This window comes from Microtus ochrogaster, chromosome 6, assembly GCF_000317375.1.
Source record: "Microtus ochrogaster isolate Prairie Vole_2 chromosome 6, MicOch1.0, whole genome shotgun sequence".
In the NCBI taxonomy this organism is placed as follows: Eukaryota; Metazoa; Chordata; class Mammalia; order Rodentia; family Cricetidae; genus Microtus; species Microtus ochrogaster.
The window spans coordinates 12,317,132-12,331,051 of NC_022013.1; the positions used below are offsets into that span (position 1 = coordinate 12,317,132).

General features: G+C 46.7%; 1 protein-coding gene across 27 annotated transcripts in view; it reads right to left on the bottom strand.

The window, feature by feature from the left end:
* The window catches only part of Clasp1 (cytoplasmic linker associated protein 1), a 215,163-nt gene that overhangs the window by 25,319 nt on the left and 175,924 nt on the right, over positions 1–13,920 (bottom strand). For 14 of the 27 annotated variants that reach the window (XM_013346681.2, XM_013346680.2, XM_026779748.1 and 11 more), the window contains 3 exons: positions 12,888–13,031; positions 11,870–11,976; positions 1,198–1,348 (listed from right to left, as the gene is read on the bottom strand). In XM_013346681.2, coding sequence (XP_013202135.1) covers positions 1,198–1,348; positions 11,870–11,976; positions 12,888–13,031 — 402 coding nt within the window. Of the gene's footprint in view, positions 1–1,197; positions 1,349–7,949; positions 8,067–11,869; positions 11,977–12,887; positions 13,032–13,920 lie in introns of all 27 variants that reach the window. The other 13 variants (XM_026779738.1, XM_026779746.1, XM_013346677.2 and 10 more) reach the window with 1 other exon arrangement.

Consider the following 13,920-nt stretch of genomic DNA (forward strand, 5'->3'; position numbering starts at 1 on the left):
TTGAGAGACATAGTAAGTGACTCCCAGGCCACAACCACTCTCCATTCTTTGGATACCTAGTACTGAACTTTTTTCTCCTACGTCTGTCTTCACAGTGGTCTTTCAATGGTCTCGGGCAGGTTTTGATAGTTTTGCACTGCTGGCTAGTTTTATGTCAACTTGACACAATCTAGAGTCATTTGGGAGGAGGGAACCTCAACTGAAAACAAAAGTACCCCTAGAAGACTGGCCTGCGGTAAATTTTCTTAATTAATATGGGAGTGCCCAGCCCATCGCAGGTGGTGCCACCTCTGGGCTGGGTGGCCCTGAGTATTATAAGAAGGCAGGCTGAGCCAGCCATGAGAAGTAAGTCAGTAAGCAGCACTCCGCCATGGCCTCTGCATCAGCTGGCTTCCCTGACTTCCCTTGGGGACGGACTGTGACATGAACTGCGAGCAGAAACAAACCTTTTCCTCCTCGAGCTACTTCTGCTCAAGGTGTCCTATCAGAGCAATAGAAATGCAGCCATACCCAGTATTAGACCTTCACCTTGGCCATATTAGCCCGGGCAGCCCTACAGGACAGCACTACGGGGACAAAGCTGGGCTAGGTGCTGGCAGTGGGCGGCCTGTTTTCTCACCTGGACACGACTCCCAGGAATCTGGAACATACTGGTAATGTTTTGTGCTGCTAACAGGATACAACTCTTACTCTATGTTTATATGGTTTTAAAAGTTGTGGTAAATACACATACCCTATCATTTCAACCATCCATAATCATATGGTTCAGTGACATTATATACATTCACTATTTTGTGTAACCACCAACATCATGTATACTCCAGTCTTTCACATTATCCCTTCTCCCCCCAAACCCACACACAATAAATAACACTCCCCCTGCCCCCACAAACCTTGATTCTATTTTCTACCAATCTGCCTATGCTAGGCATCTCAGGCAAGGAAATAAAAGCATACTAGCCCCTCTGCAGCTGGCTTGTTTCACCTGGCATTATGCACTTATGTCCACCTAGCATGGGTCAGACTTCTGCCCTTTGGAAGGCTGCCTGTCACATCTTCACCCCTGCACCTGCTGATCCACACTGGGGTTGTGTTTGCCCCTAAAAGTACTATTATTTTAACACCAGAGTAGAAGACGCTGTCACCAGGGAGACTCAAGTCCGCTGACATAGTTGTCTGCTGGCCCAGGATACTCACGATATCACAGTCCTTCTTGCCATCACGCTTAATCGGCTCATTTAGGTCCTCTTGGCTTCGGAAGCTGAACTTTTCGATGGCTTCTGTAACTCCACGCAAAGAGCTGTAGATTTCTTCAGAGTTCAGGTTTTCTGTATCATAGTCCAGCATGCTATGATTTAAAAGAAAAAAAAAAAGCAGTTTTTGAAAAACTGAGGTGTGCATAAAACCAAGACACAGGCCTAAATGATTTAGTAATTTAGAGTAAGACTAATTGTACTTGGGGGTCTTTGGTTAGTTGGGACGGGAAGGGGACAGCTACTGTCAGGGCACGGCCACTGTCCACCTTCCAGTCAGAGCTGCCCCAGACACATCACACAGCACCGAGAGCCAGTGAGGGACGACAAAAGCACAAAAATGGGAGAACTCAGGAGTGACACTGGTGACGGAACGCACAGGTGATGATGGTGGGAAAGTAACGTTCTCATCCTGGAGATGGAAAAGGTAGCTTGGTTGTTACTGGTCTCAAATGTACAAACTCTAGAGGAACAGGCACATGGAAATAAGCTCGGATTACAGAGAGACTTTACAAGACTGGCTATGCACCCCAGAATCCAATCCAGAGAAATAATTAAGACTCTCCCTCAAAAAAACACAAGACACCAGCTTGGGAGTCAGAGTCGGATCTACCCTCACCAGGCTCCTGGGGCTCCATTTCCCACTGGTCTAGCCCAGGAGCTTGCTGGGAATATGAACTTCTTTTTTAAAGAGATGAGCCACCTTCCTGGATGAGCATGTAAAACACTTGTAGAAACAATACTTGTCCTTCATGGGAAAGTGATGTCAACTGCTATCCTCTGAAACACTAATAATAAAACATGAAACAGAGATGGTTTGAAAAAAGAAAAAGAGAAAGCCTTTTGGTGTCCTGTAGTTTGTCGGTAAATGCTCTTTAGATGTGTGAGAAGAGGCTGACCAGAGGGTCACACCCCTCCTTACTGAGAGTTAGAGAGACCACGAAGCACAGGATGGGCAGACAACAGTGAGAGCAAAGCATGGTGGGACAATCGACTAAGGACAGTTTAAACACTGCTTGCTTGAACAGCATTTGTAGGAGCTTAAACGAGACTGTCTCCCAGAAGCTCTGGTATTTGAATAAATGTCCCACAGTTTGTCAGGAGGTGTGGCCTTACTGGAGGAACGGTGTCACTGGCTATAGACCTTGAGAATCAAAGCCTTCCTACCTTCTAGTTTGCCCTCTGCAGCAGGCCTGCCTCTGCACATGTGTACTCTGGTCTCCTGCTCCTGCCACCATGCTTCCCTGCTGGGACGGGCTCCTCTCCCTCAGGAACTGTAAACCCACATAAGCTTCTTCTAGCTCTCTTGGTCACGGCATTTCATCACAGCAACAGAAAGTAACTAAAACAGAAGTTGGTGCCAGAGCTGGGCTACTGCCGTCATGCTATAGTTAAGACTCGTGCTACAAGGGGGGGGGGTGTAGCAGGTAAGGAGAGCCCCTGCTCCGCACAGAGACAACGAGAAGGATGCCCTCAGTCAAGACCCACCCAGATCAGCGTCCAGGGAGTGAAACAAAGTCTAAGGAGTTTTCTGCTTCTACAAAGCAACTGAATAAAAGGTGGCTGTGCTGAACTAGGTAAGCATGTCCATGTGGTACTGGATGAAGGAGGCGAGAGGGAAAGGGCTGGAGAGTCTTCCTGCAGTCTCAGAGAGCCACCGAAGACAGAGTGTGGCAGGCAGTCCACATGGATGCCTCGAGAGGGCAAGGGGCTCTGAGATGCCGCTCCGGGAAGTTGTAAAGCTGCACACGGGGCAGAATCAGCCTAAGGAAGAGACATACATCACAGGCAGCAAAGCTGTAGAGGCAAAGCCATCCAAGTCCTTTGAAATGAAAACCCCAAACACAGACATAAGAATTAGAGGATTCAGCATTTGCTCTGATGGTTTCAGTCTTGTTTTAGTTCAGTATTTTTTAACTGTTCCTTTCCCCTGAATGGTAGTATCTCTTCTGTGCCATTATATATTAGAAATATGTACCTTGTCTTGGTTTTACAGGGGGCTATAATTAAGAGATTGCCTACAGTCTCTGAAGAGACATTGGGCTCTTTATGAAAGACTACGAGAACTTTTGAAGTTGGACTAAATACATTTTGTATCACCATATAGCAACAAGACACTAAGAGCCAGGAGTGGAATTTAGTAGTTTAAATGAGAATGTCCTTCATCAGCTCTGATATTTGGACACTTGATCCCCAGTTAGTAGCACTGCTTGGAGGTTTAGAAGTTGTGTTCTTCTTGAAAAAAGCACATCACTAGGGGGTCTTGCACTAGTCATGAAGTTAGTCTGCTTCATGCTTATGGTTTGAAGATGTGAGCTCTCAACTTCCTGCCATCAGGACTGCTACTTGCTTCCATGTTTCCTCTGCCACGATCCCTTTGGAACCACAACACCAGATTAACTCTTCTTTCTCTAAGTGTCTTGGTTATGATATTTTATCACAGCAATTAAAAGGCAACTAACACAGTATCAAGAAAGGATGAGATGCTGTAAGCTAATTTCACATACAGAAAGTCCTGAGCAAGCTGAGGAGCTGGTGCACTTGGCAACCCTTGGCTGTGCAGGAACAAGCAAGCAGCATTGTCAGTTCTTCCCCTGGTGAGATCCGTTCCAATGGCAATACCGCCAAGCCATGCCCGGCACAAGAAGTAAATTTCCTTAAGTTAAACACAATCAGAATTGACTAAGCTCCTCCCCTAGGGCCTGTCACAGAGTGGCCAGGTGTCTGCCTGCTGGAGGGTATTTTCTAAGGCTGGCTACAGCAACAGTCCTGAGTTCACTCCCATGGGTGAAAGCTACTAGCCTAGCACTGTACTGGTCCAGACAGAATCCTTCTTTCCTGATAAACGGAAGAAAGCACACACACACATCAGCCGTGTTAGGAGAGTTCAGACAACACACGCCAACTCAAAAGACTGGCCTTGGCACTCAGTGAAAAGAAACACGAACCCTGAACATATCTGCAGCTGAAACCCAATGTCTGCACCCATGAGAACATTTTTTTGTTTTTTTTTTTGTTTTTCAGGACAGGGTTTCTCTGTAGCTTTGGAACCTGTCCTGGAACTAGCTCTTGTAGACCAGGCTGGCCTCGAACTCACAGAGATTTGCCTGTCTCTGCCTCCCAAATGCTGGAATTTAAGGGCATGCACCACCACCGACCAATTTTTTTTTTTTTTTTGAGAGAGGTTAATTTAGAACGTTCTCAGTTCACAGGCTGTCCCCAAGGCAACTCTCCGGAAGTGTTAAAAGCAAGACTGGAGAGGGAGTCCACGTCTCTTTCCTCGGCACTCTGCAACTCCAGCTTACCTTCACAAGTGTTTATACATCTGACCAGTACACTGTTTTTATATAGAAAGACTGAGTATTATGACTCAAATAAATATATATAGAAGATGTAAAAGAATGCCTTAAATACTTTTAATCACAACAACCAAAGATAATAGCATAGCCCATGCAAAAGAAAAAAAAACCAACGGATTGAAAGAGTGATGGATGGACAAGAGGTGGTCTGGAGGGATGTTCAATCTTTTACGGTATGTCACAATATTATGTTCCATGTGTTGCTTCAGAGAATGTTGGCTTTCAGATAAATTCACCCCATGATTTTCTATCCAAACACCCTTAAAGTTTTTCATTTCAGTTCAAATGACTGCGCCATCACAATGGCCTCTTTTGAAGATAAGAAAATGAAGGCTCTGCCAGCTGTTGCTCTCCCTTCTCCCTGACTCCAGCTGCCAACTGGGAGCAGCGCGTGTCCATACCCACTGCGGCCATCCCCGAAGGTCACCTGTTCAGGTGCCCTCAGAGTGAAGCCCGCATCATGAGTGCGAGGTGTGAGAGACCACGCTTTCCCGTTTGCTTTTTCCAGGATCTCTATGGCTCAGTCCTTTTTAAGATTAATACCCTTTAAGCCTTCACTTCTTAAGGGAAATAGAATTTCCAAGGAAGGCTGTCATCAGGAAGTAGGTTGGACAAACAACCCTAGAACTATTTTTTAAAGACTTTAAAAAAATATTTATTTATTTATTATGTATACAATATTCTGTCTGTGTGTATGCCTGCAGGCCGGAAGAGGGCACCAGGCCTCTTTACAGATGGTTGTGAGCCACCATGTGGTTGCCGGGAACTGAACTCAGGACCTCTGGAAGAGCAGGCAATGCTCTTAACCACTGAGCCACCTCTCCAGTCCCTTAAAAAGACTTTTAAAAAAAAATTTGAGTATGTATATATGCATGTGTGTGTGTATACATGCTTGCACAGGTACTCACAGAGGCCAGAAGTAGTGTCGGCTCCTTAGAGCTAAAGTTACAGGCGTTTGTGAGCCACTTGAAATAGGCACTAGGATTCAAATTGATAGAGCCCCCAACCCTGAGACTTGAAGGATGGCACAGTGGGACTAGGGGGAGGGCCTAGAAGTAGACTGTGAAGAGGCTGTGACCCATAATGCATTGTTTTAGATTGGAGACAATCCTAGGACAAATCTTCTGGGTTAAAGGCCAGGCCTTGATCACCTGTAAACATTTGGATTACACCCGGAGGGCTTCCTGAGTCTACGAAGAGTAACTCCGTCAGTCAACAGTCCACTGCAGCCACTCCAAAGTGACTGGCCTGCGGAGAACCAGGTGGTGGGTGGGAAGGGACACGGGGTCAGGATGCCAAGAAGAAACCAAACGGAGAGAGAAAGCCTGCTCTCTGAAACTATTTTTCTGTTGTTTTGGGAGATGAATACCATATAGAGAAAGAGGCCCGTTTTCACTCAGCTTTCTCTCCTCGGCTGCTTACCAGGGGTTCTCCTTATGTGCACCCCCATACTGGACATTGAACCCAGGGCCTGGTGCAGCAGAGGGAAGCTCCACCCCATGGTCTAAGTGTATTAACTGTTGTCAGTGGGTGAGTTAGAATGTGCTGTGGGAAAGAGGATTCTGGAGGGGAAATCTTCTGGATGGCAATCTTGGTGGCCGGCTGGAGGATGGCTGGAATGAGGCACACAGGCCAGCATTCTGGGGGACAGTGGATGACGCAGATTTACACTGCTGACAAGGCTAACATGACCACACAAGTCTGTGTCTCAGCTGTCACAGGAACCCATGGCTGCCACCGCCTTGTTTTCCAGGCTCGCTTTTTAAATTCTTAAAATGTATTATTATGCGTGTGTATACAGGCACCATTATGCACGCGTGGAGGTCGGAGGAAAACTTTATGAAGTGGGTTTCATCTTCACCTTCATGCGGGTTTCAGGGACCGAGCTCAGGTGGTCAGGCAGGGGCACATCACCTTGCAGGCCCTCGGGTTTTTTTTTTTTTTCTCTTCTCTTTAAAATCTCTTATTCTTCTACACAGTTGGCTACACACTCCTCTTACAGAGCCCAGTGACAGCCGGGCCTCCCGTGTTCTGCCCATGTGATGACAGGCTTCTAGGAAAAGCATGGTCGTAGCTTCGGATCTTTACGACAGTGTCCAAGAGGCCTGGAACAGGTGTCTGGAGGAATACATAGAACTTTCTTGGGCTCGCAAGCATAACTGCTTTAAAACCTGATGGAAACCATGTCCTTCTAGACTTGTACAAGGTCACAGTGCTGGGCAGCATTTCCCACCAACAGATGATGCTTGCTAGGGACAAATAATGCCCGGTCTGAAGGGAGAGCATCTTTCCCAACTAATGCATTTGTCTGTTTAGCAGTACTGGAGACTGCACCCAAGGCCTCAGGCATGCTAGGTTCACCACAAAACTTTCATTTCAGCCCTAGGTAGGGTATCTGTAGGGAAATGGGACAATGAAGTTACCTATCCTGGTAGTTTTGTTTGTTTTTGTCAACTTGACTTAAGCTAGAATTATCTGAGAAGAGGAAGCTCAACTGAGAAGATGCTTCCATCACAAGCCTGTCGGCAGCTCTGTAGGGCATTTTCTTGACCAGTGATCAATGTGGGAGGGCCCCCACTACGGCCCCCCACCAGTGTCATGTCCTCGGCAGGGGGTCCTTAGGGGTATGAGAGAGCAGGCTGAGCAAGCCATGAGAAGAGCCAGTAAGCAGCATCCTCTGTAACTTCTGCTGCAGTTCCCATCACCAGGCTCCTGCCTGGAGCTCCTGCCCTGATTTCTCTGGAGGATGGATCATAAGCTATAAGCGGAGCTGCTTTCGGCCATGGCGCTTTATCATAGCGGTGAAAAGCACACTAAGACACCAGTAAGCAGCATCCTCTATGACTTCCGCTGCAGTTCCCATCACCAGGCTCCTGCCCTGATTTCTCTGGAGGATGGATCATAAGCTATAAGCGGAAACAACACCTTTCCTCCCCAAGCTGCTTTCGGCCATGGCGCTTTATCACAGCAGTGAAAAGCACACTAAGACACCAGCTCTTCTGCACCTGGCGCTCCTATGAGGGGAACGGCAATCTCCATTGCTATCCGGACATTCTGATGAGTTCTGAATGCCACACCAGGCCAAACAGCCCGTGAGGGTAAATGGTGATGGGTCTGGCTGGGTGGTTAAAGAAGTTACTGTCCTTAGACAGAGCAGCAGTCTGGCTCCCGAGCCTGTTTCTGCTCACACAGCCCACCCTGACTCCAATCCTGCAAGGCTAAACGGAAGCAGGAATTACACCAGAGGAGCTCAGAGGCTTTTCAAAAGACCCAGGGCAACCTTGGGAACACAATAATATTGTGACATTTTGAACAGATTTAACAGGTAGCATGTTACCTGGGAGAGTAAGAGCGCCTGAGAGTCTTGTGGGAGGGAGCGGTGGGAATGGAGTTAGGCTGAGAAAAGGGAGGTGGGGGCTTCGATAGCCCATCGGCACTCCAACCCCACAACCGACTGCAGTGATCAGAAGAGGAAAATCAGAGAGAGAAACACAGAAGCAAAGGGGAGGGGAAGAGGAAGACACTCCATAGAGGCCATCAAATTAGCTGGTGCAACATGTAGTGCTTCATACATAGAAGAAAAGAACAGGTTCATTATACACTTTGCTCCTCAGTAAGACTGGCTTTATTCTTTTCTTTCCCAACCACGGGCTAAGCTGACGTCACCAGGAGTCGACTGAGATCCCAAGTTTAGCTGTGTACATACCTGTGAGAGGGCGCACCTGTCTGCCTGGGCTGGACATGCAACTGGAAGACTGAGGAGAAACTAGGGATGCTCAGCTTACCACCCTAGAGGTTATTTCAGAAAGGACCAGAGGTGGCGCTCTCAAGACTTAATTCAAGTGGGACAGAAGCGAGGAGATGCTCCACGAGCATCAGCACTCCAGAGACAGACCGTGCTCCTGGGCCGGGGATCTGGTGAGAGTTCAGAGGGCAGAGGACTGCTGGAGGGTGGTACACGGGAGCAGTAAGTCCCAGGGGAGAAAATAGAATAAAAGCATGAAATGGCTTCCTCTGCTTCTATACCATCTAAAGGAAACTAAAATACATCTGCGAACACAGGTGTCCACTTGCTTGCCACAGTGTCACTACCTGGCCTGGGCTTGCGGAGGTCCTCAGGGAAAGTTCTAACTTGTGCTACAAGAGCAGAGGATGGAGTGAGAACACGAGGCAGAGTTCGCAGCATCCTGCTGCTGCTGCAGTCTGAACATGTGTGTATGTACGGGGTCAGAGCACAGCCTCAGGGGGCACCAGTACTTAGGTGACTTCTATTTTTTTTTATATGAGACAAGACCTCCCCCTAGTCTGGAGCCTCACCAAGCAGGCTAGGTAGGCTAGCTGGCATGCACGTGCTGGGAATTCATCTTTACCCTCATCTCATTATTGCTGGGAGTACATGTGTGCGCTGTGTGCCTGGCCTTTTTAGGAAAGTTTAAAAACAGGTTCTGAACTCAAGTCCTCATGCTTAGAAAGCCCAAGGCTGACCTTCAGCGCCCACCAACACAGCTTTCACAGTAGGTGTCCCTAGGCGTTAGTGCCCGTGAGGAAGGTCACAGAACCCATTCTGTAGGGAAAATACATCTTGGAGATGAGAGGGCACGTGGTTCAGGGTCTAAAGACTTTCTTCAAGCCACATTCGGGGCTAGGGGAAGGGGTACAGGAATAGAGGTGATACTCAAGGCTGGGTCCGGGTGGGGCTGGGCTTGTGAATCCTTGCAATATTCTATAGGTGCTGCTTCACTCTGATAGGAGAAACACAAGCGCCATCTGCAGGGCGACTTTGCCATGGCACCAGAGGTGACCATGCAGTTCCTTTCTGCTCTACTACTCGTTCATCAGGAGCACCCACCAGACTGCAGCAACACCCCAGACACTTGGAACTGCAGTTCATTCTCTACCACAAAATCATAATGGGTAAAATGAACTAAAATATAAGTGTTAAACGATGGAAAAAAACATAGGTCATAAATCTCTGCTCAAATATCTCTGCACGTGTTCATCAGTTGGGAATAGCTGTCAACCATCCCACTCTCACAAAGTGTTAGTCTGCTGGCATCTCTGACCCCACTGGGTTGATGGAAAGAGCCTCCTCACTGGACAGATCTAAAACTATCATCATGTCAGAGCTGTCGCCACTTCTAAACCGACCCTTATTATTGCCATGAACTTTTGGACAAAAATTTTTAAAAGTCCTAGATCAACTCACTTTTTCCGTCTGCAGAATGAAAAGCTAACACTTTATAGTCAAGGTCATGCTCGAAGGGCAGCACCTGGCACGCTGTGCCGCCTATCACCTCCTGAGACTTTTAGAACCCAATCCTGGGTTTTAATTTTTCCACACTTTTTTTTTGAAAGAAACTACACTAAGTATTCCCTAAAGAAGATTTGGCCACAGGAAAATATGTTGGCTACAGCCAGACCTTTTGGTACTGAAAAAAAAAAATCTCTTCACTTCTTTTACCTAGGAGTTAAAAAAAGAGCTATGGTTATGAATTAATAGATCTGCAAAGATTAATTTCCAGCCAGCTCTTTGACAGATACTACTAGGACACCCACCCACCCGTTTTTTTTTTAATTTTTCCCACCTGTTTTTTAAACTTAGGCATTTAATAAAGTAATAAAATATTAGTTTGAGGCACACTCTTTTCTTATTAGCTAATATACAATACCTAAAAGATACATATGAACTGCACACTGCGGAAGAGCAGGTTTCCTAACTACAGTGCAGAGCATCATGTCTAGATAAACAAAAACTTGGAGAGAACATGCAGTTTGCATTTTCACTGTCTGGATCGAACCCTGGTCACTCAGAACAAAACACGGACTTCAGAGATCTTAGTATTCAATCACACTAGGAGGGCAGACATCCTGGCATCAGCTCCTGTCACAACTGTCTAACAACACACTGAGAACCTGACAACACAGATCGAATCTGGAGATGTGACATCAGACTAGATACTACAGGTCAGGGAGTACGTACAAAGCAGTCCAAAACCAGCAAGGTGCTAAAACAACTCACACATGCTTTCAAAAAAACAAACAAACAAAAACCACGTGCTCTCCCCAAGAGAAAAGACTTCTTTTGTTCCATAATACTGCTGTATAACTGGGGTCTGAAGAGAATTCTAGTGGTGAGAAAGGAATTCATAAAAAGTTACATTTAAAAGCACTAATGTGCCAGGCTTGGTCTCACATGCCTTTAACCCCAGCATCAGGGGAAAAAAAGGCACAGGATCACGAGTTCAAGGCTATCTTCTGCAAGTAGACAACCTGGCTGAGACACTGTCTCAAAATGAAAACCAAGACAAAAGTTGCAAACAAAAATAAACTTGGCCATCTTTCCAGCAGATGGAGACCTTTACCAGGAAGGAGGGGCCCATCTGGCACACTCGCATTGCGTTTTAAGACCTTGTGACAGTACCTTTAGGAAAAGTCTTCAAGATTCTCAGAGCCTAAAGATCTTGACTTATCACAGGTAAAACTCAGCAACTGTGGCCCTTGCTGGGCTAGAAAATTTGTGGCCTCATAGAGGCACCACTCTGGGGCCAGGTAATGTCAACCCACGTGAGGGAGTCTAACAAAGCCTGAGACAGAACATGCTCTCCTTTGAAGTCATACCCCACTGTTGGGCATGGTGGAGGATGACTGTAATCTCAGCAACCTGGAGGCTGAGACAAGATACATATGGAAAGTTCCTGGCCAACCAGGACCGTCTAGTAGACCCTGTCTCAAAAACAAAATACAAACAAATAAGTAAGAGATTAGGCCCCTGACTCTGTAAGGCCATTGTGCACGGTCCTAACAAGAATCTGCACATGCTGGACCTTGTGATGCTCAGGTCCCCAGGTACTGTCTATCAGAGCAGCATCTGCTATAAACAGGACACAGGCAGGCCTGGAGCGGCTTCCTGACTAGAAAACTACACCAGGCTTGGTGCAGACTCTAAAAAGTTTATCAATAACTCCATAAATACCATTAGGGTTTTCTGTCTCTTGGAGGACAGCTGACAGGTTTCCTCAGGAACTCATACGACCTCAGTCTTACAATCTATGAGGTACCAGGTTCAGTGTTCAGAGAACACGGAACACAGCTGTCCACTGTAGGACAGGTGTTAACTGTCGAAGACCACACAGTCACAGGCAGAGGGAGGGGCGGAACCTCCCCCTGACTCCTGGCACTCTGCTATCAAGCTTAAGACTGAGCCAGGCTGCACAGAAAGCAGGGCATCTTCACTCTTCACGTGTGGAATGACCTTACCTTGGAGATAGTCCCCCATGGGAACAGTTGGTGGGTGAGGTCAGGGGGCTGGTCCTGCTGCTGGGGTGTCGGGAAGGCGTCCGGCCAATTGTATTGCTTGGGGATCCCTAGAGCAAAGGAGTGTAGGCATCATTGTCCGAAGGCTTTCTTAAAAATTCAAATCCAACCCCACTTGTTGTCTCTTAAGCCGTATGTAAACGGGTAGGACCCCCAGCCCCCACCGCCACAGATTATTAGTTGCACGGATGGGTAATTGTTCTGTAGAAATCCCTGGAGCTTACTGACAATTGTCAGCTTACGGCAGCCAACACTGACTGCCAAAGTGACCAGATCCAGAACCACGTAGAAGACAAATCACTAGACATGTGAGAAACTTTCAAGACTGGATTAACTGAGGTGAAAAGATCCATCCCGAGTGCCGGCAGTATCATCCCACAGGTTGGGTTGCCAGGCTGGACAAAAGCAGGACAGTGAGCTGAGTATCAGCAGGACAGTGAGCTGAGCATCACCAGGACAGCGAGCTGAGCATCAGCAGCAGTCACCACTTTCTGCTCCTCAACTACAGACACAGTGTGACCAGCTGCCCCTCAGGCCTGCAGCTTTTGCCATCCTTGTTACAATGACTGCGCCACCCTGGAAATGTGAGCCAAAACAAATCCTCCCTTCCTTCAGTTCCTCTCGTCAGAGCAACGAAAAAGGGGCTAATAGAGCTGGGCTAGAGTCATATACAGAATTAAGCATTTCTCTTTTTACAGAGTTAAAATATCTGAGACAGATCCAAAAAACGAATGAAATAGGAGGACAACCTGTCAACACTGCACTGACTCAACGACCTCACCCTAAAAAAAAGGCCACAGATGAGCATCAAGTCCATTGCCCTCCAGGGCGTATGCCAGCATCAGAAAGGACCCCAGCCTTCATAGGCTCACAGGCTATTAACCAAACCTGTTGTCCATCAGCTTTGCAGCTGTGAGGGTCACTTGGCAGGTCATGACCAAACCACAACCAGGGCACTTACCACACCAGTGTTACTGGAGTTCTTGAGGTGGTTATGCAGGAGTTTGGTGGCACCATCCTGGAATGTTTTTGGCAAGGCACCAAGTAACATGGTAAATTCAGGAGTGTTCAATTCAAACAGAGAGATGAGCACAATCTGTGCTGCCTGGAAAGAGAAGCACAGCTCAGAAACGTCTGTTACCACGTCTCAACAGAGAGTTCCATGACATTCTTTCTCAAGGAGAGTGCTTCCGTTTAACTGAAATCTGGAGAAAATGGCAGCACGAGCCACAGAGAGCCCAGTTTTAATCTGGAACATTCCCTGCTTCTGTTTTAATGCCCTGGCCCAACACATTTCTTTGGTTGTCTAGTACTAGGAAGGAAGCCAGCAAAAAGAACAATAAAAACACACTAAATACTTAAGATTGCTCTCACTACAGGGAGAGCTGGACAGCCTAGCAATGCCCCGCGGTGCACCCTGGAAAGAGGGTAACAGAACCAATGAGGAGGCTGACTTATAACTGCTAACGCGGACATGGTGGCCACACCTTTAATCCCAAGACTCCAGGCAGAGGCAGAGGCAGATCTCTGAGTTCGGGGCAGCCTGGTCTACCATAGTGAGTTCCGGGCCAGTCAAGGGTAAAGTAAGAGACTTTGTATTAAAGTACAACAACCAAACAAAAACCCACAACTAAGTGGAATGATACTTCTGGTAAATGCCAATGGTCATTTCTTATTAATTTCTAAGAGTCAAGAGAAAGGAAAAGATATTACGCAAAACTGTTTCTAAAGATACAACAGTTTGTTTAAGCTTTTGAGAAATGATTTCTATTTTATTCTAACTAACTATATGACAGTTTTTCAGAGACTATATTTTTATTTTTCAAATAAAAACTAAGTAGAATGATATTCTTTGTGAGACAAAAAAAATATTTTCCAACTTTCTAGAAATATAACTAGGCAGCATTTCCTCTCCTGATCTTGAAATCAGTCAGCCTTTCTATCCAGACCACAGTGGCCATTGTACTGTAGCCACGCATGAGAAACATCATTAC